Source organism: Gracilinanus agilis, chromosome 4 (genome assembly GCF_016433145.1).
Source record: "Gracilinanus agilis isolate LMUSP501 chromosome 4, AgileGrace, whole genome shotgun sequence".
NCBI classification, from domain to species: Eukaryota; Metazoa; Chordata; class Mammalia; order Didelphimorphia; family Didelphidae; genus Gracilinanus; species Gracilinanus agilis.
In genome coordinates, this window is record NC_058133.1 from 360,506,675 (window position 1) to 360,531,977 (window position 25,303).

The 25,303-nt window shown below is 39.4% G+C and overlaps 1 protein-coding gene across 1 annotated transcript in view; it reads right to left on the reverse strand.

Annotated features, from left to right (window-relative positions):
* Positions 1 to 1,025: 1,025 nt before the first annotated feature.
* The window catches only part of WASF1 (WASP family member 1), a 90,187-nt gene continuing 65,909 nt past the window's right edge, over positions 1,026 to 25,303 (reverse strand). The window contains exon 8 of the mRNA XM_044675408.1: positions 1,026 to 1,101. Coding sequence (XP_044531343.1) covers positions 1,026 to 1,101 — 76 coding nt within the window. The remainder of the gene's footprint in view (positions 1,102 to 25,303) is intronic.

Consider the following 25,303-nt stretch of genomic DNA (forward strand, 5'->3'; position numbering starts at 1 on the left):
AGGGAGAGGGAGAGAGAGAATGGGAGGGAGGGAAAGGGAGAGAGAGAATCATTTAAGCAGCCATTGGAAAGCAAACAACCAGCAGAGGGCCTGCCACGTGCGTGCCCCCAAACAAGGGCCCTACCAGTATGTGGGTCACATACAAAATCCCCTCTTCCTTGGCATAAAGCAGCGACTGCAAAGAAAGCACCATCTGCCACCGGCTTCTGGCTGCCTCGCCACGTGGCCCCTGTGCAGAAGGATGCGAGAGAGGGAGTGTGCTGGAGCCCCCGCGTTTGCCGGAGCTCGGGAATCAAGCTCTCTGGCGAGCCGGTGTCAGGTCGCTATTGTCTCCCGGCAGCTTGCCACGTGCGCGACCCCCACGCAAAGGGAGGGGAGCAGACAGCCCTTATTCTTCTGCTCACTCCCCTGGGAGCGAGGGCGGAGTGGAAAGAGGCAGCACTAGGCCTAGCCCTGGCCTCAAAGTGCCTCGGGAATAGCGTCTCCCCTCTCCAGCCGCCACCCCCCACCCCCAGACCCCCATCCCCTCGGAATGAAGCCCGTGGGCTGAGCTTTCAGGAGGGAACAATAGCCGGCTTCACGTGTTGGTTGGCTGCAGCCTTCTACGCATATGGGATCGAGTTTGCTAATCCAGCTCAAGACACCCCTGAAACGGCAGTGGGGGTTTCATGACCCCTTGGTTATAGCCAAAAAAGAAAGCCGAGGATTCTCTGAGCTGACCTTTCGATTTAATCCTTACAACTGTGGCAGATTTTATGACATTTTTATGTCAATTAATTGACAACAATTAATGGAGTTGGATTTAGAAATTAAATGACTGGTCTGGAGCCACCCGGCTAGTAAGAGTGAGAAAATAAGATTCTAGCACAGGTCTTGGCTCAAAGGACTTTAAGGGTTAGTTAGTCCAACGCCCTCATTTCATAAGCCTCAGCCCAATGAGGACGGACTTTCCGGGAGTCCCACAAATAGTAAATAGCAGAACCGGTATTGAATCTGGATCTCCCGACTCTAAATTCAGTACCCTTTCACCAACACTTGGCCCTGTTCCTAGCCCCTGGGAAAAACCCTGGCTTCTGTGGGTCCGTTACACCAAGGCTGCCTCTGGGAAGGAAACGGATAAATTTCAATGCTATGTTCTCATTGTCAGATCCTCTGTGATCAGAGGCTGAAACAAATGGGGAGTCAGAAAAATTAACTGAAAACAATGAGGGGGGAGCAGTTAGGTCACTCAGAAGTTGAGAGCCAGGCCCAAACACAGGAGGTTCTGGGTTCAGATGTGACCTCAGACACTTCCTAGTTGTGTGACCCCCCAGCAAGTCACTTAACCCAAATTGCCTAGTCTATACCATTCTTCTGCCTTAGACCCTATAGTGATAGTATTGATTCTAAGATGGAAGAGAAGAGAGGAGAGGGAGAGGGAGAGGAATAGGGAGAGAAGAGAAAAGAAGAGAAGAAAGGGAGGGAGAAAGAAAAAGAGAAGAAAAGAAAGGGAGGGAGAGAAGAAAAAAGAAGAGAAGAAAGGGAGGGAGGGAGAAAAGAGAAGAGAAAAAAAAAAAGACAAGACAATGATTCTTTGGAGGCAGAGGACATGATCTGGTTCAAACCCTGGTTCTGCTATTAACCTTAGGTAAATCACAACTTCTTTGGGGTTCCACATTCTTTATCTGTAAAATTAGGGAACTGGCCTGTATGGTATCTAGGATCTTTTCCAGTTCTAAACTTATTATCAGGAAGTTCTTATTCAGGGAAGAGCATGTACTTCTTGAGTTGTGAAGGAAAAACTTTGCAACTATTTGTTTTTAAAACCTATTCTGGAATTGAGAAGTGAAAAAAACAGCAGAAGGCCAGCCACCTGCCCAATGCCAGGGCACTCACTGTATGTGGGTCATATTAAAAAAAACAAAAACAAACACTATGTCCTTGGAATAAAACAAAATGGAAAAAGCCATCTGACATAGACTTCTGGATGTCTGGTCTCTCTGTCTCAGAAAGGGTGGGGCTGTAGTTCTTTCATCTTTTCCTCCTCCTTCCTCTTCCTCTTCTCATCATCCTTCTTTTGTCTTTTCCTCCCCCTCCTCATCCTTCTTCTTCCTCCTTTTCTTCTCCTCTTCCTCCTCTTATTCTCCTTCCTTCTCCTCTGTCTCTTCTTGATCCCATCTGGGGTTTTCTTAGCAAAGATTCTGGAGTGGTTTTACTATTTCCTTCTCCAGTTCATTTTACATATTAGGAAACTGAGGCAGACAGGGTTAAGTAACTTGCCCAGAGACACAGGTAGTGTCTGAGGCTAGACTTGAATTCAGAAAAATGAGTCTTCCTGACTCCAGGCCTGGCACTCTATCCACTGGGCCACCTCAATGCCCTATGGGAGTCATTAAGAGTCAGACACGACTGAAGACAGCAATGCTAGTACCACAGTTTTGCTGATAACTTCTTTGTAGTATAGTGTGAGATCTGGGACTGCCAGGCCCGGGTTCCACTGAGATTATTCTAAGAGAAAAAGGAATTCTTCTTTCTTGGGGTCAAAAAGATTAGAGTTTTACAACCCTAATCTCTCTAAGGAGAGGCCAAACATTGGGAAGTCTGTGTCAAGTGGGACAGAAGAGATAGACAAGATGCAGAAGCAATAAAATAAAGAAGCCATGGCTGGTGCCAACTACTTGGGGGAAAACTCATTATCTTATGAAAAACAATAGGAAATTTAGAAAGCCGGCTGGAGAAATTAGATTCAGAAAAACATCTCCCACCATATACCCCAATAAGCTCCAAATAGAAAATGTGGTCTAAAAATATAAACAGTCATCATGGTTTTTAAGTTAGCAGAGAAAGGTAAGAGATACCCTTTACAATGATGGATTGGGCAAGACTTCTCAATGAAGCCAGGGATAGAGTTTATCACAAGAAATAAAATGGACAATTTTAATTACATAAAATTGAAAAAACTGAAAATTGTGAAAACACGAATAAAATGAATAGTTAAAATTAGAAGGGAAAACGTTAGCTGAGGGAAAATCTCTATACCAAATTTGTCTCATAGATATCTAATAACCAATATATATGAGGAATTCACATATATATATGAATACATTTATATATGGCCATATATACATATAGTTATAGATATGAACAAGAGTCTTCTCCCAACAGATAAATCATCAAATGAGATGAACAAATAATTTAAAAAAAAAAGAAATGCTAAGCCTAGTCCTCAGTCCATCCAAAAGAGGTCTGCACCAGAGACTGTCAGTAAATAAGCACTAATGCTAAGGAAATCAGAAATGTTGTCTTTTTGACTTTGGGCTAGGCACTCTATCCACTGCACCATCTAGCTGGCCTTTCAGGAATTATAAGGGCTGAAATGGACATCACCTCTAAATTTAGCTATGCTATATTTATATATAGGTCCTATACTGGAGATACACACAGCCCACTGGTATGACCATACTAGCAAGCCTTTCCAGAGCTCAGGCTCTGCTAGTCATAGCCTTCAAAATCCCTTATATCCTGATATATAAACATATCTTCCATGGCATTGTTCCAGCCAACATAATTTCATAACAAAATCGTTACTAGATAATTAATAAATCATGCCTTAAGAGTGGAGAAGTCCCATTGAAGAGGCAGCTAGGCAGGGGAATAAGTATTTATATAGCACTTACTAAGTATTTTGGTTTGCAAATATTATCTCATTTGATCCTCCCAACAACCCTGAGAGGCAGGTACTATTTTTTGTAAAATGAGGATTCCATTTTCTAGTTGAGGAAATTTAGAAGCATAAAGGTTAGCTGATTTGCCTGTGGTCACACATCTAATAAGTGTTTGAAGCAAGATTTGAACTCACATCTTCCTGATTTCAAGTTCAGCATTCTATCCATTGTGCCACCAGCTGCCTTAAGGTGGCAAAGTAGATATCTGAATCTAGTAGATAGAGTCTTAAAGTTGGAAATAGGAAATCTTGAATTCAAATCCTGATTAGACTCTAGCTATAGACTCTAGACCTGAGCAAGTCACTTCACCCTGTTTGCCTCAGTTTCTACATCTGCAAAATGAGCTAGAGAAGGAAATAGCAAGCCACTCTAATACCTTTCAATAAAATCCCAAAGAGAGTCATGATGAATTGGCCACAACTGAAAAATGACTGAATAACAAACTCAGCTTCTATTTCCCTGGTGTCTTCCCAGTCAACCCTCATGCTTGGGCATACCAACCCAACCATTCCCTCTTCTTCCTACAAGGCTTTATCCTACTATGACAATAACTTGATTCAACAAATATTTATTCAATTCCTACTATGTGCAAAGAGCTCTAATAAGCATTGAAACAAAAATTAAAGGAAATATAATCCTTACCTGCAAAAAACTATCATGCTTCTAAGAGTAGGAAGGAAAAATATAACATGTAAACAGATAAGTATGTATAGGATAATTTGAAGAGTAATAAGAGATCACAAATAACTAGGGATAGCAGGAAAGGTTTTCCATAGGAAGCAACATATAAATTCAGACTTAAAGGAAGCCAGATATTCTAAGAGACAGGTGTAAGAATAGAATGAAATCTAAAACCGTGCATACCTTTTGATCCAACAATACCACTACTAGGTTTATTTCCTAGGATGATCGGGGAAAAGGGAAAAGAACCTGTATGTTCTAAAATACTTATAGCAGCAATCTTTGTGGTGGCAAAGAACTGGAAATTAGAGAGATGCCCATCATTAAGGAATGGTTAAACAAGTTGAGGCATATGATTGTGTGAGCTAGAATTTTATTTATTTTGATTTTTATCTAGTATGTGTCCAATAAGTGGCATTCCAGCTTTTACTTGTAGTGAAAAGAAAACCATTCTTCCCAAAACAGTCCATCAGTTTGGATTCATTAGGAAGGTTTGTCTAACTTCAAGTCTAAATTGGTTTGTGATTATTCAAAGGTACACAGAGCCTATGGACCTCTCAAAGATCTATGATATTCACTTCCAAGAGGCTATGCCATTCCATGACTCTTGCCCTTCCCTGGAATTTCCACAATCCATGCTTGGAGTCCCTATTTGTTTTGGCCAAACGTCTCACATTAGTCAGTAACTAGCATCTCCCTACCTGGGACATCAGATAGTAAACCAATCTCACCTGAATAAAATCTGAACCACTCCTAAAAAAATACCCTGACCTTTCAGGAGCTTCTCTGGTTTTTAAGTGGTGACCCAGGTACCTCTTTGCACCTAGAAATGGTTATGTCAAGTCTGAGGATAAGTATCTTCAAAGACTTCCTCCTCACTTCTTTTCTTCCTCACTTCTTCAATGGCCTGAAGTCTAGATTAACCAGAGATCCTAAAGACTGACCTAATTGTAGCCTTCTTTAATTGTTCCTGAGTACCTGTGTTGTCTCAGGCAAAGCCACATAACCTCTCTTAACCTCAGTTTCCTCATCTGCAAAATAGCAATAATAATAATAATAGAACTAACACAGTAAGGATCAAATGAGATAACAGAGAAAGAGTTTTGCAAACCTAAACCACTATAAAAATGCTATTATTGGGGGCAGCTGGGTAGCTCAGTGGATTGAGAGCCAGGCCTAGAGACGGGAGGTCCTAGGTTCAAATCTGGCCTCAGACACATCCCAGCTGTGTGACCCTGGGCAAGTCACTTGACCCCCATTGCCTACCCTTACCACTCTTCTGCCTTGGAACCAATACACAGTATTGACTCTAAGACGGAAGGTAAGGGTTTAAAAAATGCTATTATTAACATCCATGTTTCTTTGTTCACTATTCCTTTACCCCTTGGATTTTACTGCAGTTCTTAAGCCACTCATTGTGTGAATTAAAGTATGCTAAAATGAAGGTATATTTCATCATACCTTAGTTGGATTCTTTTGGGGAATCCCTCTCTATATCCCATAGCTACTTTCAAAGATTTGGACATTGCCTCTCTGCACCTGTGTCCCATTGAGGGCATCCCCCCTTTCCCCATGATATTTCAAAGGTCATTAGGAATGGTTCAGCTGTTCTTTGATGATTGTAATTCACTTGGGGCACAGGAGCTATAAGAGGGCAGCCTAGCACCACCCTACCATGTCTCTGCTTCTCCAGACTATTGTTCTCACACTGAAGATCATTCTTTGAAGTGAAGGCAGAAATAAAATAAATTGGATAGTTTTTTCTCTCAGTAAGCTGTTAACATTATTGCCATAATGCCAGGCACCTGTGCTGGCTCCTATTTGGTGCCCTGAATATTTTTGTAGACTACTCATTTTCTCTTTTGTCTTAGTTGGGAGAAGACAAGAGAAAGACTTGAAGTAAATAAAAAGGAGATTGAAAAGTTAATTGGGAAAATTTTGGATTTGCAAAGAAAGTCAGACATTGCACCTAGGGAAGAGAAGTTTGGAAGAAACTAAGGAAAAACTGGAGGAGAGAAGGGCTCAATTAGAAGGAACAGCAAGGACCTGACTTGAAGAATTTAAGAAGAAGTAAAAGGAAAAAAGGTAGGTGGCCAAAGAAATAAAACAAAATGTTAGTGACAGAAAGAAAAACAAGGTGTGGCAACCAAATTATTGTGGAATCAAAGTAAGCTGGAGGTCGATGTGATGATATATAAGGTGGCAAAGGTCTGAATTAACATGGTGCTTGAGAGGACCATTGAAGTGCAAACCATTCAAAAAGAGGCTGAGAATCTTGGTTTATGTGGGAAGCAGGTGAACATGTAGCAGATTGAATTGTATGATCCATATTCAGATTTCTGCTCAGCCTAGTGCTGTTATTGTGTACAATGTTGTTCTGGTTCTGCTCACTCCACTTTATATCAGTGCATATAAGTCTTCCCAGGTTTTTCTGAAACCATATTGTTCATTATTTCTTAATATCCCATTACAATCACATACCACATCTTTTTCAGCTATTCCCCAATTGATAGATAGCTCCTCAATTTCCAATTCTTTGCTACCACCAAAAGAATTGCAATAAATATTTTTTGTACAAATAGGTCCTTTCCTCTTTTTTTTTATTTCTTTGGGATCCAGATCAAATTGTGATATTGCTAGATCAAAGGGGTGTGCACAGTGCTGGAACCCTTCGGGCATAGTTCCAAATTGCTTTCCAGAATGGTTGGATCAAAGCACAACTCCACCAATGGTGCATTAGTATCCCAATTTTCCCAAATCCTCTCCAATATTTATCATTTTCCTTTTCTGTCATATTGTTGAAGCTAGTCTTCCTGACTCATCCTGTTACCTCATCTATTGCACCCCCCTAGTTGCCCTTTCTTACTTTTATTTTCTACTATTCCCCCCCACCTAAAAAAAAAGCATGAAAGAAAAAATCTAGATGCCTTGTGTGTTTTAATCTAGATTAGAATTCTGACTGCAATTTACTTACTCTCTACCTTAAGTCACTTCACCTCCCTGAACCTCAGTTTCCTTCTCTATAGAACCAGGCAATTGGAGAGGAAGACTTCTATTAGCCTCTTCCTCTTGAAATACCCTATTTGCAAACAGTTTATAAACTTACAGAAAAGTTTTTTTTATTGAAAGAAATAGAAACAAAATAAAATAAAATCTCTTTTGGTCAACCCTGAGTGCCAAAGATTTGATAACCCCAGAGTCACCGCCAACCCCTAAAAGGAAAAGAAGAGGATTCCCTTGATTGAGATTCTTCCTGCCTTAGTTGACTCTAAATTGGCATCTCTTGACTAATGGGTCCACATGCAGTTCCCATCGATGGCCAGCTGGGGGCTCTAGAGGATGCTCTCTAACTAAGCTTTGCAGCTCAATCCCATTGGCTGGGTCTTCACCATTTTTTGGCAACCTCCATCAACAGAGGAAAGGGAAGATGGATGAGAGAGATTAATTTAAGCTTTCTCTGATTTTTTTTTTGGCATAGTATCTGCTGACAAGGCAAGGGGAAGGAAAGAGTTTTAAGTGCTTTCCATGGCTGTCGGGAGTTACAGCTCATCTGTAGCATGTAACAACTCTATTATTCCAGCTAGTTCCAGAGATTTACCCCAGAGCAGGGGGTCTCCTGCCCTGCCCCAATACCATGTCCACTCTATATCCATGAACATCCATGTTATAAATTCCAGCTGAAGGAATTCCAAGAATAAATTCCAAATGCTGGAAGGAAACAGATTATTGAGTCTAGGGGATTTTAATCTTTATTTCTGCCATGGATCCCTTTGGCAGTTTGATGAAGAGGGAAAATGGGAGGGGGACAAAACATCTATTAACTGCCAGTAAATTAGGGGAGATGTCTCTCCAAGCATGTAAAGACTTCCCCCAATTGGAATGACTGGATGAGAACAGTTTGTTTTGAAAGCCCTGAAATCAGCTGAAGATGACTCTGGGGAGTGCCTAGAATTTGGTCCGACATCCAAGATGCCAATGGCATCTACTACATCTCAGGCCATCCCCAAGTTGGTCCTGACTTTTGTCTTGCCACTGGACTTGGATGACTCTGGAAGAGAGAGTGAGGCTGAGGACTATGTCCAGCTCTGCTTCACTTAAATCCCATTCATTCACAAGTTAAAGCATCACCTCATGATGTTTTTGGATCTCATCAAAAGTGAAAGATGAACAACTTTGTACCACTCACTATGCTAAGTGCTTCACAAATATAATCTCATTTGATGAGGTGAAACCTATGGACCCTTTCTCAGAATAATGGTTTTAACTCTTCAAAATAAAACCCATAAGATTACAAAGAAAAAAAATATATTGAAATAAAGGTGTCAGTTATTTCCCCACTCAAGTTCATGGATGCCCTCAAATCAATCCATAGACCCCAAATTAAGATTTCTTGATCTAGTCCAACTCCTTCATTTTACCTTTAAGGAAAAGAGAGCCTAGAGGGAAGAATGTCATTTATAATGCATAGTTAATAGAGCCAGGCAGCTAGGTGGTGCAATGGTTAGAATGCTGGGCCTGGAGTCAGGGAGATCCAAATTCAGGTTTGGCCTCTGACCCTTACTAGTGTATGACCCTGGGCAAGCCACTTAACCCTGTTGGCCTCAACTTCCTATAAAACAAACTGGAGAAGGAAATGTCAAATCATTCCATTATCTTTGCCCAAGAAAACGCTAAATGGGATCACTAGAGTTTGACATGATCGTACAAAAATAGTAAAGCCAAATGCATTGTTCTTTATATCACATGAGGTCACCCATCATCCAGTATCCCATCATACCATACCCTCATGATCTTTTTACTTCTGACCCTCTGAATGGGTTGCCTCCACTGCTCCAAATTTTCCTCTACTTGTGCAAGTAGTTGTCATTAGGCTCAAGTCTGAGATGTTAAAAGACTTGGTATAGATCCTCTGATTATAGAAAGACACTGAAAAAAAGAGTCCCACCGAATGAGGTCTGGATAAGTGGGAATCTCCACTGCTCGGTTGTATTCACATGAGATTACTGACATGCTTGACTGTACTGTTCCCTTCCCTCAGGTTTTCTGCTGCCTCAGCTAGTGAGAAACTTTGCTGGCATGTGTGCCCTCAGGCTGCAACTAGCCTGTCAATTTGGAGTAAAGAGAGAGAAAATTCCTAACATCAAATGGATTTCTTTTTTCATCCCTAGTGGCCACTCCAGATACAAAGTGAACTCAATAACAAGTCTGAATTAAAAGAACAGGGATATAAACACCTGTAAAATATATAGAGCAACAGCAGTATTTTTCTTTTTAAATTTATTTATTTAGAATATTTTCCCATGGTTATATTATTCATGATCTTTCCCTTTCCTTTTCTCTTCCCGCTCCCAGATCTGACAAGGAGTTCCACTGTGTTATACATGTATCATTGTTCAAAACCTATTTCCATGTTATTCGTATTTGCAGTAGAGTGATCTTTTAACATTAAAACTCTAATCATAAACCCATCGAACCATGTGATCAATCATATAGTTTTCTTCTGCTCCCACACTTCTTTCTCTGGATGTGGATAGTGTTCTTTCTCATAAATTCCTTCCTCAGGATTATCCTGGGTCATTGCATCGCTGCTAGTACAGAAGTCCATTACATTCGATTTTGCCACAGTGTATCTGTCTCTGTGTACAATGTTCTCCTGGTTCTGCTCCTTTCACTCTGTATCAATTCCTGGAGGTCTTTCCAGTTCACATGGAATTCCTCCAGTTTGTTATTCCTTTCAGTACAATAGTATTCCATCACCATCAGATACCACAATTTGTTCAGCCATTCCCCAATTGATGGACACCTCCTCATTTTCCAATTTTTTGCCTCTATGCAAAGTGCAGCTGTAAATATTTTTGAACAAATATTTCTCCTTATTATCTCTTTGGGGTATAATCCCAGCAATGGTATGGCTGGATCAAAGGGCAGGCATTCTTTAAAAGCCCTTTGGGAATAATTCCAAATTGCCCTCCAGAATGGTTGGACCAAGTCACAACTCCACCAGCAGTGGTGTATTAGTGTCCCATTTTTGCCACATCCCCTCCAACATTTATCACTTTCCTTTGCTGCCATATTGGCCAGTCTTCTCAGTGTGAGGTAGTACCTCAGATTTGTTTTTATTTGCATTTCTCTAATCAGGAGGGATTTAGAACCCTTTTTCATGTGATTGTTGTATCCCTTGACCATTTGTCAATTGGGGAGTGGCTTGATTTTTTTTTGTAAATTTTACTTAGTTCCTTATATATTTGGGAAATTAAACCTTTGTCAGAAAGTTTTGCAATAAAAATTTTCCTAGTTTGAGCAATAACAATATTAATAACAATAATAATTCATCTATGTTGTACCTGCTATTTGTTGTTCAGTCATTTCAGTCCTGTCTGATTCTTCAGATCCCCATTTGGGGTTTCCTTGGTGGAGAATACTGGAACAGTCTGCCGTTTCCTTCTCCAGCTCATTTTACAGATGAGGAAATTGAGGCAAATAGGGTTAAGTGGCTTGGCTTGGGTCACACAGCTCTTAAGCACCTGGGGCTAGGAGCCTTGCTGACTCCAGACCCAGCATTCTATCCGCTGTGCCCCAATGTTACCTCATGTTTCTCCTAAGGTGCCCCTGTCTCTCAAATGGACACCCAAGAAAAGTTATCCAAGTTCAAAGTACTCTGTGAAGACACATCTCAAAAATCTTAACCACTGAACCCCCATTAATTAATACACTTTTACTAGTCAGCCAGAGGACACATTTCGCTCAAAGTAATTTAATGAAATAGCATTGTAGGAAAAGTAGCAATAGAACGTTTCTCCTCTGAACCTGGGATACACCTTCCCATCAGTGGGAAGAGGGAAAACTTAGGAATATATTTGGACAATCAAATCCAAAAATCAGAAACTCATAGAGCAAGGATATAACAGGGGCAACAATAGGGAATGTGTGTGGAGAGGAAACTCATGCCTCCATTGCTCCAGATCCATCTACTCTGTATAGTGAGGCTCCCTTTCCCCTGCTGGTTTTGCTGGCTATCTTGGCTGCCAAGTGGGGTTTTGCTGGACAGGTGCTCATGGTTAGACGTGGCTTGGCTGGGTGTGTAGTTGGAGAGATTCTTCTCTGTTTCCAATATTAGCAGACTTCTTCAGCTAGGCTTCTTCTTTCTGCCCTGGAAGAGGGGAAATTATCCTAAGCCCATTCTCTTGACTTAGAGCTTAGAGACTTCAGCTCCATTAGGGAGGTGGACCTGTTCTGCATTGTTAATGGGTTAGTAGGTGTTATGGAGCTGGTGTTTTCAACTTTTTGTTATGAGGGAAGGAGATGCTTTTTAGCTAGGGAAAGGAGATATTTTTTAATGGATCTAGTAAGGGGGCAGCTGGGTGGCTCAGTGGATGGAGAGCCAGTCCTAGAGTGGAAAGGACTTAGGTTGAAATGTGACCTAAGATACTTTTTTGCTGTGTGAACCTGGGTAAGTCACTTAACCCCAATTACCTAGCCTTTACTATTCTTCTTTGGCTTTGGAACCAATACTTGTATGAACTCTAAGGCAGTTTAAAAAATGGTGAGGCTTCTCTAGGAAATCTCATCATAAGATGCTCTAAAGAGAAAAGAACACTGGATTTAGGGTGAGAAGCAATGAGAAAGCCTAGCTTTAAATCTTGGCTTTGCTTCTTACCACCTCTGTGACCATGAGCAAATCACTTAACTTCTCTGGGACTCAGTGCTTCTCTCTGTAAAATAAGAGAGTTCCTCTAAAGTACTTCCCGGTTCTAAATGTACAATCTTATGATAAATACCACCAAGACGACAGCTCTGATAACTCATAAAACCAATGCTGGTCTGTGGAACAAGCATTAGACTCCTTTTCTTGACTAAATTATTAACTGCAGCATCTACCTTTAGTCTCCCAGTTATTCTGTGAGATCTGGCACTTCCTTCATTCATCTCCCCTGTCAGGAGCTACAATGGCTTATAAATCCAGGCTGACTCATTCCCTTCTACATTTCCTTAAAGTCTCAGTTCCCGTGGGGTTTCATGTGGCTCACTAGTCTATCTATTTTGGGGCCATGCCACATTTATGGCTTTGTTTGTGGAGAAAGAAGAATTGATTTCCATACTTCCAGTGGTATAGAAATAAAAAATAAATATAAGCTGAAATCTTTATGCAGAGGTAGCCCCATCATGTCTTTTAACCAATAAAGACTAGCTCCCTGAAAATCAACAACCAAATGAATGCCTAAAACCTCTCATTTTCTCTTCATAGGCATAGGTAGTCGGATCAGATACCACAGAGACATCCATTCTGACTGCACTGATAAATTCCAAGCCAATTGGTTCCCAAATGACTGGCAATGCTGTCATTCTTTACTTCAGAATCCATAGCCAGTTAATGCTCTAAATAAGCTTCATATTGCACAAATTCTTTCCTTTTGAATGATAAAAAGGTTTTTTAAAAATATTCATTACATTCAGTTTTACAATCAGATAATTCCGTCTTGCACTAGGCAACTTTTGAAACATTATGCAATTGTACTCACTGTGGTGCAGAAGAAAGGGTGCTGGACCTGGAGGGAGAGACTCTGGGTGCCCTTCCTGGAACTAGATGACCCTTAGCAAGTCACCCCCCCACTTCTCTAGGCCTCAGTTTCTTTATTTGTAAAATGAGAGAGTTGTACTAGATGAACCCTCACATATCTCTAAATTTGTGGTCCTATGAATTCAATGTGTACATATATAATTTATATACAAGTGGGCTTTTTTTCTTTTGCTTTCTGATTTCTTAGATTTACTTCTTCAATCTTCCTCATGACCTTCTCTTTGGCCATTGTTCTTCTTTCTAATACCCTTGTGTTGGATCATCCTTCAAGATAGTCAAGCAACTCAATGGTTAATCCTTCTGACAGATTCTACACAGGACATTACTCATCTTGAACAAATAGAAAACATTGATTTTAGCTACCGTTTCCCATTATTCTCCTCTATTGCCATGTAGTACGTGATGAGTCAAGCTGGGTACCCAAAAAAGAGCCTGTATTATTTTTATCTCTGTTTTTAATCAGCCTCATGACCATAGAACAGAAGAGGCCATGCAATACTCCTTAGGGAATAAGTCACAAAAAGCCACTGCATTTTGTAAGTGATTCCAATAAGACAATGAAATTCCACACAGGACAAATGTGACGTGTTCATATTAATCTCTTCAGCTTTTAAAGGTACAAAGTCTATTTAGATATATAGACACACATATAGATAGATAGATAGGTAGATAGATAGAGATATTGATAGGTAGAGCTAGCAATATATAGACATAGGCAGGGATTGGGGGAAATATCATTGAGAACTTGGGCAAAATCTGAACAAACACATAAGTTTTTATAAAGCAGATTCTTTACTGGTACTTTGTTATATTTATGAATCCGTGATCTTATAAATACAGATAATTCTTCCAACAGTGAGAAATAGCATCCTTGCCTCCTTATCCTGTGTAGCTCTTGGCTGTGTCTCCTATCCCTCTGTGTGGTCCACAGCATTGTGAAGGCTTTCTTCTAGATCTCTTGATAGCAGGAGTGCATTTGTCAGTAAAGTCCATCAGTTATCTCTATTGTGGGCTCACTTCCTTTTCTGCTCTTGCATCTCTCTCTCTCATATGTTATTTTTCACAACATTCCTGTTGAGTCACTTTTCACTGTTTACAGGTTGTAGCCTTCTTACTCCTGACATGTCTCCTCATTTCCATGTGCACTTTGGTGGTCTACTACTAGGAATACCATGAAATTCCATTATTTGCAGCTATATGACATCATTGAAAGGCTAAAATATTCAAATGATAGGGATTAAAAAGAACAGCAATGAAACATCAAAAAGATATACAGGGGGCAGCTTGGTGACTCAGTAGGTTGAGAGCCAGGTCTGAAGATGGGAAGATCTGGATTCAAATCTGGCTTCAGACCCTTCCTAGTTGTGTGGCCTTGGGCAAGTTACTTAGTTACTTAAACTCATTTGCCTAGCCCTTACTGTTCTTCAGCCTTAAGTCTGATACTTCTATCAATTCTAAAATAGAAGATAAGGGTTGTTGGGTTTTTTTAATACCCAGAAAAGATGTTCAGAAGGGGACCCAAACAATCAGGGCATGCTAGTACTACCATGCTAAATTTGATATATACTTAAAATAATCTATACAAGGTTGATTCGTGGCTTCATATCTTTATCCTCTTTATCTATAGAGATGTTCATGTTTGATGATTATCAATTTACTCATTTTAAACTTAGAATAAAAAATTAAAAGTGAGGCTTTAATTCTCTGTTCTTGTGTTCATTTTAGTAAGCAGCTCAAAAGTTAGAAGAAAACTCTAATACTGAGCTATAATTTCTTCCCTTAGGAGGAAGCTTGGATTGACTTAGAGCACTATACAATTTTCCAAATGCCTACTTTTTACCTCACACCTAATTCTTGAGTCAAGTCATGCTCTATCCACAGTTTCTGTCCAAGAGATATTGTTTTCAAATCTTTTGTTTTCAAAGAGGAACACTGAAATCATAGGGTGATGTCTTGACTTATTCATGAATTGGATTTAAGTAAGGCAGAATTGTACAAAGCCATCAGCCTCATTCTTTCTTCTAGAGTTACTGAAGTTCAGTGGCAAGACTGAAGTCAGGAAGACTGGTGATGGCTTCGGATACAGTGGCTGACTTTGGCATCTCTAAGTGCTCACCTTGGCCTCCTTCATAGCCCCTGGAACAAATTGTTCTCATCTATTCATTCTACTGAGGGAAGTCTTCAAATGCCTAGGCTGGATATTCTCTAACTCATTGATAACTTTGAGACTTGTTGGTTGCTCTCCATCTGGTTTAGCCTTCTTGTTGAGATGATTTACAGAGGTGTGGCCATTGGCATGCTACAGCTTCTTGGAGCCACAGAGGAGAATATGAGAGGTGGACACCAACCGTGGATGAGAAGCCCTAAAAACGACTGAGTAAGACCTCACAGCAGAGGTGCTAGTTCTTCCAGCATACTCCAAGAGATATTTCTGATAGACCAGCTCTAGTGGTTGACCATCCAACTAGCCAATATTAAATTCTGAACTGTAGGCATCCTTTATCAATCCTTGATCTTTCCTCTACAAATAATCAGACCACAAACTCATTTTGAAAGATGATAAATGTCATTTGAGATATACTGCAGTATTCCAGCATAAAGTCATCCAGAAGCAGGAGCATCTTTAAGAACTCTACCATCTCTAAGAAATCCTTGTTTGATCTGAACTCTGTGCTGGACAAAGAAACTATTTCTTTAAATACATTTCTATCTCCTATGCTTTGCCCTTTATCACAGTGATTTGTGAATTATTTCAACTAATTTTTAATAAATAATAGCTAATATTTACATAGCACTTTAACTTTGACAAAGTTCTTTACAAATATGATTTAATTTGATCTTTTCAACATCCTTGTGAGGTAAATGTTATTAATATCTTACATATGAGGAAACTAAAGTTGGGAAATGACTTATACTATTAAGTACCTGAGGCAGGATTTCAAACATGGGTCTTCTGGGGTCAAGCTCAGTGTTTGCTAGTGTACCACCTAGCAAAATTATTAAGCATCTACCATATGCTAGGCACTGTGCTAGGTACTAGGATAAACCTCAAGAAAAATGTAACTTTTTCTCTCCTTGTAGAGCTTACAGTCTAGTAGAGGACACAAAACTTAATCTTATTTCATGATAACTTTATGTTTATATATATGTATATATATATGCTTATATATTTTTATATAAGAAGTACAAAATTTTGTATCAGAGAGGGAAAGTTCTTTCATTCTTTTTTTTTTATTTTTTTTTCTCCCCCAACTAGGTATGAAAACAATGTTTAACATTCTTTTTTTTTTTTTTTACTTTTGAGTTCCAAATCAGAGAGAGAAATGTTCTTGAAAAAAGAGGTCAAGAAAGGCTTTATTGGGGAGCTAGCAGCATTTGAGTTGTGCTTTAAGGGAGAGGCAGAAATGGAAAAGATGAAGTAAAAAAGAGATAACTTTCCAGGTACTGGAAACAGCTTAAGGAAAGGCACAGAACCGGAAAGGAAAGAAGAAAATAGCAAGTATTAGTCACCTCTTATGTGCCAGCACAGTCCCTTTATAAATATTATTTCATTTGATCTTCACAATCCTGAAAGGGAGGTGCTATTATAATCCCCACTTTATATTTGAGGAAACTGAGACAAACAGAGTTTAAGTGACTTGCCCGGGGTCACATGGGTAGTAAATGTCTGAGGCTAGACTTGAATTCAGATCTTCCTAGCTCCAGGCTCAGTGTTCTACCCACTTTGCCTCAGGATGAAACCAGAGGATGTGTGTTCTGGGGCATCAAGAGTTGTCTAATTTGGCTAAAGCATAGAGTGAACTTAAGTTCATAATATGAGATAAGGCTAGAAAGCAGTGTGATGCCCTGTGGTGAATTGTCTTAAATACTAAGCAAAGGTACTTGGCGTTGATTTAGCATGCATTAAAGAGCCACATTGAAGATTTTTGAGCAGAGGAGTGGCAAGGCTAGATTGATACATAGGGATAGATTATTGGGGCAGTTGTAAGAAGGGGGAAAAGTGGAGGTGGGAAAAATCTACAGGATGTCATTATAGTAGAGCAGATGGGTGGTAATAGGCAACCTGCACTAGTGGGGCAGCTCAGTGACCTGAAGCCAAGAAGAACCATCTTCCTGAGTTCAAGTCACTTAACCCTGTTTGCTTCAGTTTTTTCATCTGTAAAATGAGCTGGGGAAGGAAATGACAAAACCACTCCTAGATCTTCACCAAGAAAACCCCAAATGGGGGATCCAACAAAGAGTTGGGCACAACCAAAAAAAAACAAAACAAAACGATTGAACAATTATCGTTCCATTTTACCTCTTGAGCTACTTGCCAAGTGAACATGATAACAAAGAATTAAAGTCATAAGTAACCTAGAGACAGTAATGACTATTGATAAAAACAAATTTCTTTTGATAGAACAGTGCTTTGGGTAATGAAAATGGAGCATATTTGAAAAAACTCAAGAGAATGCAAATTCCACAGAAATACAAATTATTTCCTGCTGTGGATCAGAGGGGGTGAGTACCGATAGGTTAGTGGCCTAATAAATCTCCCTGCTAAATTAAAGTAGCATCAAAGATAGGACCAAAATGTAACATGTGCTAGGAAAGTCTATTAGATGAATTTACATGCACAGCATATTTTATTTCTCTAAATCAAACTGAGGGACTGAATAAAATATTTTACTGGAAACTAGCCAGAAATACCTCCCTCAAAACCTAGCCTCTGAAGGAGAGTCAATAAATAAAGTGAATTTTCATTTCTCCAAGATGTTGTTTATCTAGAGTGCATGCATTACTCCAAACCCTCATTACCATGTCCAGATAAATAATGCCTGTAATTTTTGTGATTTAAAGTTGGCAATGTTTTTGCTTGTGTTTCAGAAAGAAAGGATTTTGAAGACATGTTTAAGTTCACCTTACTTAATGCCTGGCCCTTATAAGGTTTTTTCCTTCCTAATTCTTTCACACATAGTAGAGCGGGAAAAGGTCTGGAATTAGAATCGAAGGGCTTGGGTTTAAAATTTCCTAAGGAAAATGAGCTGCTGTGACCTCAAGCAAGTCATTTAATGTTTCAGAACTTCCATTTGCTTCATTTGTAAAATGGAGGAGCTAGGACTTCTCTCCCAGTCCAATAAGAAAATAAATATAAAATGGTTGCCAAACTTAAAAGCATCCTGTACCATTTTCTGTGCATCGGACCCCTTTAGCAACTCTGGTAACGCCTAAGGACCTCTTCTCAGAATTTTTATTTTTTTAATAAAACCCTTACCTTCAATCTTGAAGTCAAGTTTTGGTTTTGTTTTTTTTTTAATAAAACCCTTATTTTCTGTCTTGGAGCCAATATTGGCTCCAAGGCAGAAGAGTGGTAAGGGCTAGGCAATGGGGGTAAGTGAGCTGCCCAGGGTCACACAGCTAGAAAGTGTCTGAGGCCAGATTTGAACCCAGCATCTCCCACCTCTAGGCCTGGTTCTCAATCCACTGAGCCACCCAGCTGCTAATTTTTTTTATTATATGTTATATATGTATCATATATTATAATATAATAGATTTTATATTTTATTTATATTATGTTTTATTATAATTTAAATATTTTTGTTTTATTTAATATTTTTAATTCATAATATTATCAGGAATTATGTTATGTCAAGAGTGGGTTGTATACAGTAACAGCAATAATGTACAAGGATCAACTGTGAATGACTTAACTCTTATTGCAATGCAAAGACCCAGGACATTTTTTTTAGGGTGTAAGTGCTGTATCTTCTTTCAGAACAGGACAAACATGGAAATATGCCTGCGATAACACGTGTATAACCTATATATTTCCTGCTCTCTTGGAGAAGGGAAAGGGCTGGAAGGGAAGGAGAGAAATTTCAGCTGGAGGTTAATGAAAATGAAGTTAGGTCTTTTTATTCCCCATCTAAGTTCACAGTGTCCCCCCAATCTATTTACAACCCCCCCGGAACCCCAGGTTAAGAACCCTTGCCCTAGATAAATATTAACTATAACAACAACTCTAATTTCAGTGTAATTATTACTTTTCAGCCAGTTAGATCTCAAGGTGTGCCCTTTAGAAGGATCTTAAAGTGCCTCATTAAATCTCCCTCTTAATAAAGGTTTATATATCTTAAGTACCTTGGGGACAAAAATTGCCTATCTTAGATTCCCATCTCTTGCAGCCTAGCACACACAGGGCCTTGCCCAAAGGAAGGGCTGCTCAGGAAATACTTGCTGAAACAAAATTAATTGAATTGAGCTCAATCCAATTCCACAAAGCAGCTACTTTATTAAGCAGCAGCTACCATGTGCCAGGCACTGGCAGGCTAGATCGTGAGGATTCAAAGACAAAACACAGCATCCCAGCCTCAGGGAGGGTATGGCGGGTGCATAAGATATGTAAATACAAAGCTCATGCAATGGAATGTAAAGTAATTTGGGAGCGTGGGGAGCTAGCCAGTAAAAGGATCAGGGAAAGACCTGTTCTGGTAGGAGATGTACCTGAATTGAGCCTTAAAGAAAGCTGGAGATTGGGAGGGGTAGAGGTAAGGAAGAGCTGAAGTCCAGGCAGCAGGATGCTATAAAAAGAATCCTTTTCCTAAGGTGATCAGGGGAAAAGAACCTGTGTGTCCTAAAATATTTATCACAGCTCTCTGTGGTGGCAAAGAACTGGAAACTTGAGGGGATGCCCATCCATTTGGGAATGGCTAAACATGTGGCGTATGAGTGTGATGGAATATGATGTGCCATAAGAAAGGATGAACAGGTTAATTTTTAAAAATAGACCTGCATGAAATTATAAAGAGTGAAACAAGCAGAACCAAGAGCCCATTATATTGAAATATTGTTTGAAGAATGAGTGGACGTCCACCTCCAGAGAGAACCGATAAAGAGGAACAAGCAAGATTTGGTTTTATATATACATCTATCCTTTTATCAAATGATGCCTCCTCTAGTTCAGAGAGGGAGGAAGGAAAACACCTAAAGTTTTAATGTAATAAAAAAACAAACTTAGAAATTAAAAGAAAATCCCTTCCTTTCTCCAAAAGGAGATAGAATATGAGTATGAGGAACAGTGTAAGTCAGATTGACTGAAATAGAGAATTTATGAAAGGTTAGCTGTGAAATCAGTTTAGAAAGAGAGGCTAGAGTCATTGTCAAAGATTTGAAATACCAAAGAGAAGTCTGTTTCTCCCAAGGGGAAATAGGTATCCTATAAAGTTCTTGAGAAGGTAGTCACAGGGTCCAATAATAACATTAAGAATGTCATTTCATCAGGTAGATGGATTGGAAAGAGAGACACTGGAGACAAGGAAACCACTTGGGAGGCAATGACAATGTTTCTGTTTGATTGTAATTATTATTTGTTTGATGCTTATGTTAAAGTTTTCAGAAATCTCCCTCTCTCCTGACTCTAGAGAAGGCATCATTTCATACACACACAAATTATATATCTACATATATATTTATACATACATATAAATATATGCATGTATACATATATATAAACACACACATGAAAGAAACTATGCTTTGCTTGTTTCTATTTGTCCATTCTTTCTCTGGAGGTGGACTTTCAAAAGCTATTCAGCTGTTATTTCTGTGGCTGCATATAATGTTTTCTTGGTCCCGGCAATTACAGTGTTAAAACAGGAGGTAACCAGGTCCTGAACTAGGGAGATAGCCTTGAGAACAGAAAGAATAATTCAGAGAAATAGTGTGGAGGTGGTAAAGGATTTTTCAGGCATGCTATTGGTCAGTTGTATCATATGTATAGCACGCAGGCAAAATCAAATATCCCCAGAATTTTCTCTGCCAAGATGCTGGAGTGGTTTGCCATTTCCTTCTCCAGGGGACTGAGGCAAAGAAAGGTTCAATAACTTCCCCAGAGGGAATACAGCTAGGAAGTATCTGAAGTTAGACCCAAGTTCAAAGGACACAGCAATATCATCAGCATCAGCATGATACCTCAGAAAGCTCAATTGTGTCTCCTGGGGGTCAAGATCATCTTGTTCATAAATTCTATTTTATCACTAAAGCAAATAAAATGATTTGTCTAGCAACTCCCCCAGCCCCTTAAATGGGCTTTAGATATATCATGAGGCAACAATTTCCCAAGGTATCTAAAAATCTAACTTGAAAGCATTATTCTTTGGGGAGGAGTCTTTTCAAGTCTTCAAAGTCCCAGGTACGAATATCCTTGAGGGGAATAATTACAGAATATTTGAGCAGGGATTCAGCGATCTGATGACTTTCCAAAGTGATGACAAGGCAAGGATGGGGTGAAGCAAGCCCTTTAAGAACTGGAATGGGTTCTTAATTTTCAAGTCAAGGAGGGACCTGGTGAATGTCCCTGGACAGTGTGAAATCCCTGCACACTGACGTGTATGTTTTCAGGAAAGGAAAGGGCTGCCTTGAAGTGAGTGAGAGATGGTAAAAGAAGAAAGAGGGGACCAAAAAGCAATTTCCCTCTTGGCATAATCTTACCTCTGCTTTCTTTTTCTATTCAGTTCTGGGCCCAGTTCATTATCCATCTGCTGTGTCTGTCTAAGATATGTCTAAGATACTAATGGGCTCATTCAGAGGACTGCTCATCTAGCTGCGTGTCAGTGTCTGGACAATAGACAATCTTCATCTATTTCATTTTTTTCCCTCCTGTGTGTACTATCAGCCGCAAGCAGGAGCACTGAGAAAAGGCTTGTGTCATTCCCCAAATAATCTTGATTTTGAAGTTTCTTGACTTCCCTCAAAATATTTAAAATTCGAAGTCACGGCATTTTCTTCACCTCGAATCTGGTAAAGAAATATCCCTTATGGCCCTTCTGCCTTGGCACCAATGCACAATATTGATTAAGATGGAAGGGAAGAGTTTAACAAAACAAACAAACAGAATCCCAGGTAAGAAGGGGGCAAACAAGCTTTTGCAGCTAAAACCCAGGCTCAGTCGCACTTCTTGTTTTCTATATTTTTTCCTAGTACTTGCCTAGGAAAAAGTGCCCATGACTAGTAATAATAGCTAATATTTACATAGCTCTATGCAAGTCAGTGAGAGGCAGCATGTGGATAGAGAGGGAGCTGCAATGCCAGAAAGACTCAAGTTCCAGTCCTACCTCTGACACATCAGGATTCTATGACCTTAGCTAAGTCAGTTAACTGTTGTATTCTAGGCAATTCTCTCATTAAGAATTATAGAGAAGTTGTCACCCTAATGTGTGGAGGGAATTTTCTCATCTGGAAGTCCCCTATACTAATGAAATTGCAAGACCAGTCCTTGTCTTTATGGATATTATGTCATTTGTTGCTCACAACAAGGCAAAAGGGAATAAGCATTTATTTTAAAAATTCTTGCTATGTACTAGGCATTGTGCTAAGCATAGTATAACTATTATCTCATATATCTTCATGGCCAAAAAAAAATGTGACCCCTGGGTAAGTCACTTAACCCCCATTGCCTAGCCCTTACCACTCTTCTGCCTCAGAGCCAATACACAGTATTGACTACAAGATGGAAGGTAAGGGTTTAAAAAAAAAAAAAAGGTAGGTGCTGTTATCATACTCATTTTAGAGATGGGGAAACTCAGACTTAGAGAGGGTAAGTGATTTACCCAAGGTGTCACAGCTATTAAGTGTCTAAGGAAGAATTTGAACTCGAATCTTCCTGAGTGAGGGACTAGATCTCTATCCACTAGGCTAAGCTGCCTCTCAATGAATCTATCATATCAAACTGCCATGTGATAGCCAGGAAATATAGGGAAATCTGGATACCCTAGAAAGTAGACCAGAAAATTGTGGTGGCACAGATCTGGGTAGCTAGGTGGCACAATGAATAGAATGCCAATCCTGGGGTCAAGTCTGAACCCAGACACTAGCTGTGGGACCTTGATCAAGTCACTCAACCCTATATGCCTCAGTTTCTTGAGCTGTAAAATGGGCCAGAGGAAGAAATGGAAAACCATTCTAGTATATTTGCCAGGAAAACCCCAAAAGAGGGTCAAAAAGAATTGGACAAGATTGAAAGCAACTGAATAACACAAGAGAACTAGAGAAAATAAAAAGAACCTTGGATGAGTTTAGGTTTGGGGTTCGGTGAGGAGGGCTGCCCTCAGATGATTTCTTACATATCCATCTCTGCCCCTGTTTGGAATTACTCCTCAGTCTATAGCCTTTAGTCACTCTGGGTAATATTTCTTCCATGGTCATTTTTCTAGCTGTCTAGTCACAAGACTATTTCCAAGTGCAGATTCTGGAGAAAATTGCTTTTTTACAAAGAGTAGAAAAGTATTCATTTGAGAGTTACTTTATTCAAGTTACCTAAAAGTAGTCTATTTTCCAGAGCTTGTTGCATCAAGATGGCTCAGATTATGGAATCATAAAATTTTAGCACTAAAAGGGGCCTTAAAAAACATCTAGTCCCAGAGCTATAACAAGCAATTCCGATGCCAGAGGCAAGTTTTCCAAATCATGCTTAGGGAAAGTAGCCCAAAATGAGCCCTCAAATTCTTTTTCAGACAGATTCCATTGGAGGAGTTGGGACAAAGCTTGGGACCCAACTGCCCTGGAACAGGAGGCGCTCATGATGACTTGGGAAGGAGACCAGCTGGCCTTTTTTTATTCTAATGAATTTTTTAAATTTTTCTTTAATTTTTCTATTTTTTAATGATTTTATTCTAATGAATTTTATTCTAATGAATTATTGTTGCTGACTAGATTTTATTTTAATTTTATTCTATTTTATTCTTCCCCTAACCAATTGTAAAAGGAATACAAATTTGGCTCTAAGGCTTTAAAAAGCAACAGATTATCAGACTATGGTTTCTGCAAATTATCATTCCCTCTGATTAGATTTCAGCACTGGGAGGTATAGGATTTCTCTAGCAAGAGCTGTTTGTTTCTCATTCAGGCTGTTAACAGGTTTGTAAATAAGGTAGTGTGAGCAAGGTTTTTGCACATGGAATTGAATTCTAGAGGACAGAGACAGCAATCTCAGTTGCAAAGAAATAAGGCAAAAAATTGGCAAAATAATGCAAAGAAATAATCAAGTTTAGCCCCTACGTAGGAAAAATAATTACTTAAAATGGGGGGCTAGCCCAGCTTGGATCTTCTCCCCCATATTAGAGGACCAGGAATCTTGGTTTTGCCATTTATTAGTTATGTGATCAAGGGCAAATCACTTAGCTTTGGGGGCCTCAATTTCCTCAACTGAAAAATAAAGTATTTCGGCTACATAATCTCTGAAGTGCACTTCCATCTTAAGTCTATGATCCTATCATCCTATTTAATGTTTTAAGAGGAGAAGAAAAAAAAATAAGTGATAATGACTTTAAAGGTACAATGGTGTGTCCTGATAAATGCAGTGTGCTTTGGAATTCTTGTAAGATTAAACAATCTAAAAATGACCGTCCAGGTGGTGAGCCAAAAAGTTGACAAGAGAAACATTTGGTGCTCACACTATAAAAGGATAAATCCCTTGCCGAATTGTCCCTTCATCAAACCCAGAAGAAAAACAACTGCTTGATCACATGGTTCGATGGGGACATGATTGGGGATGTAGGCTCTAAACGATTACCCTAAAGCAAATATTAATAATATGGAATTAGGTCTTGATCAATTACACATGGAAAACCCAGTAGAATTGCACGTGGGCTGTGGGAGGAAGGGAGGGAAAGAACATGACTCATGTAACCCTGGGAAAGTATTATATTTAATTAAATAAATAAAAATACAACAACAAATTGTCTCTCTATCATACATATCTCAAGATGAAGGAAGATCTCAGCAGTACAATGAAATTTAAGGCTAACACTTTTGACTGTGAGCTGGAATTCGTTAGGGAGTTTATTTATCTTGGACCACAGCAAGATGAATGAATGAAAAAGCATTTGCTAAATATTTATTGTGACAACAGTAACGCTAATTAGGAAAAAAAATGTCAGTCCCTGCTCTCAAGGATCTCACACTCTAATTATGGAAGACAAATAGAAGAGTGGATGGTAAGGCCTAAAAGTCTAAGGGTTTAGTGGCAGGCTAGATGGCTCAATGGGTAGAGTGCCAGGCCTGGAGACAGGAGGTCCTGGGTTCAAATATGCTCTCAGGCATTTTCTAGTGGTGTATACCAGTCACTTAATCCCAATTGCCTAGCCCTTACTGCTCCTCTGCCTTGCAACCCATGCTCAGTATTGATTCTAAGACTTTTAAGGGTTTAAAAAAATTTCTAAGAATTTAGCAACAGTGGATTGTTTCATCTCCTGGCAATCAACCAGCATTTATAGGGCACCTATACTATGTGCCAGGAACTGTGTATGGTACTGGGAATGGGTAAAACAAATATTAAGTCCTTGACCTCAAGGGGCATACA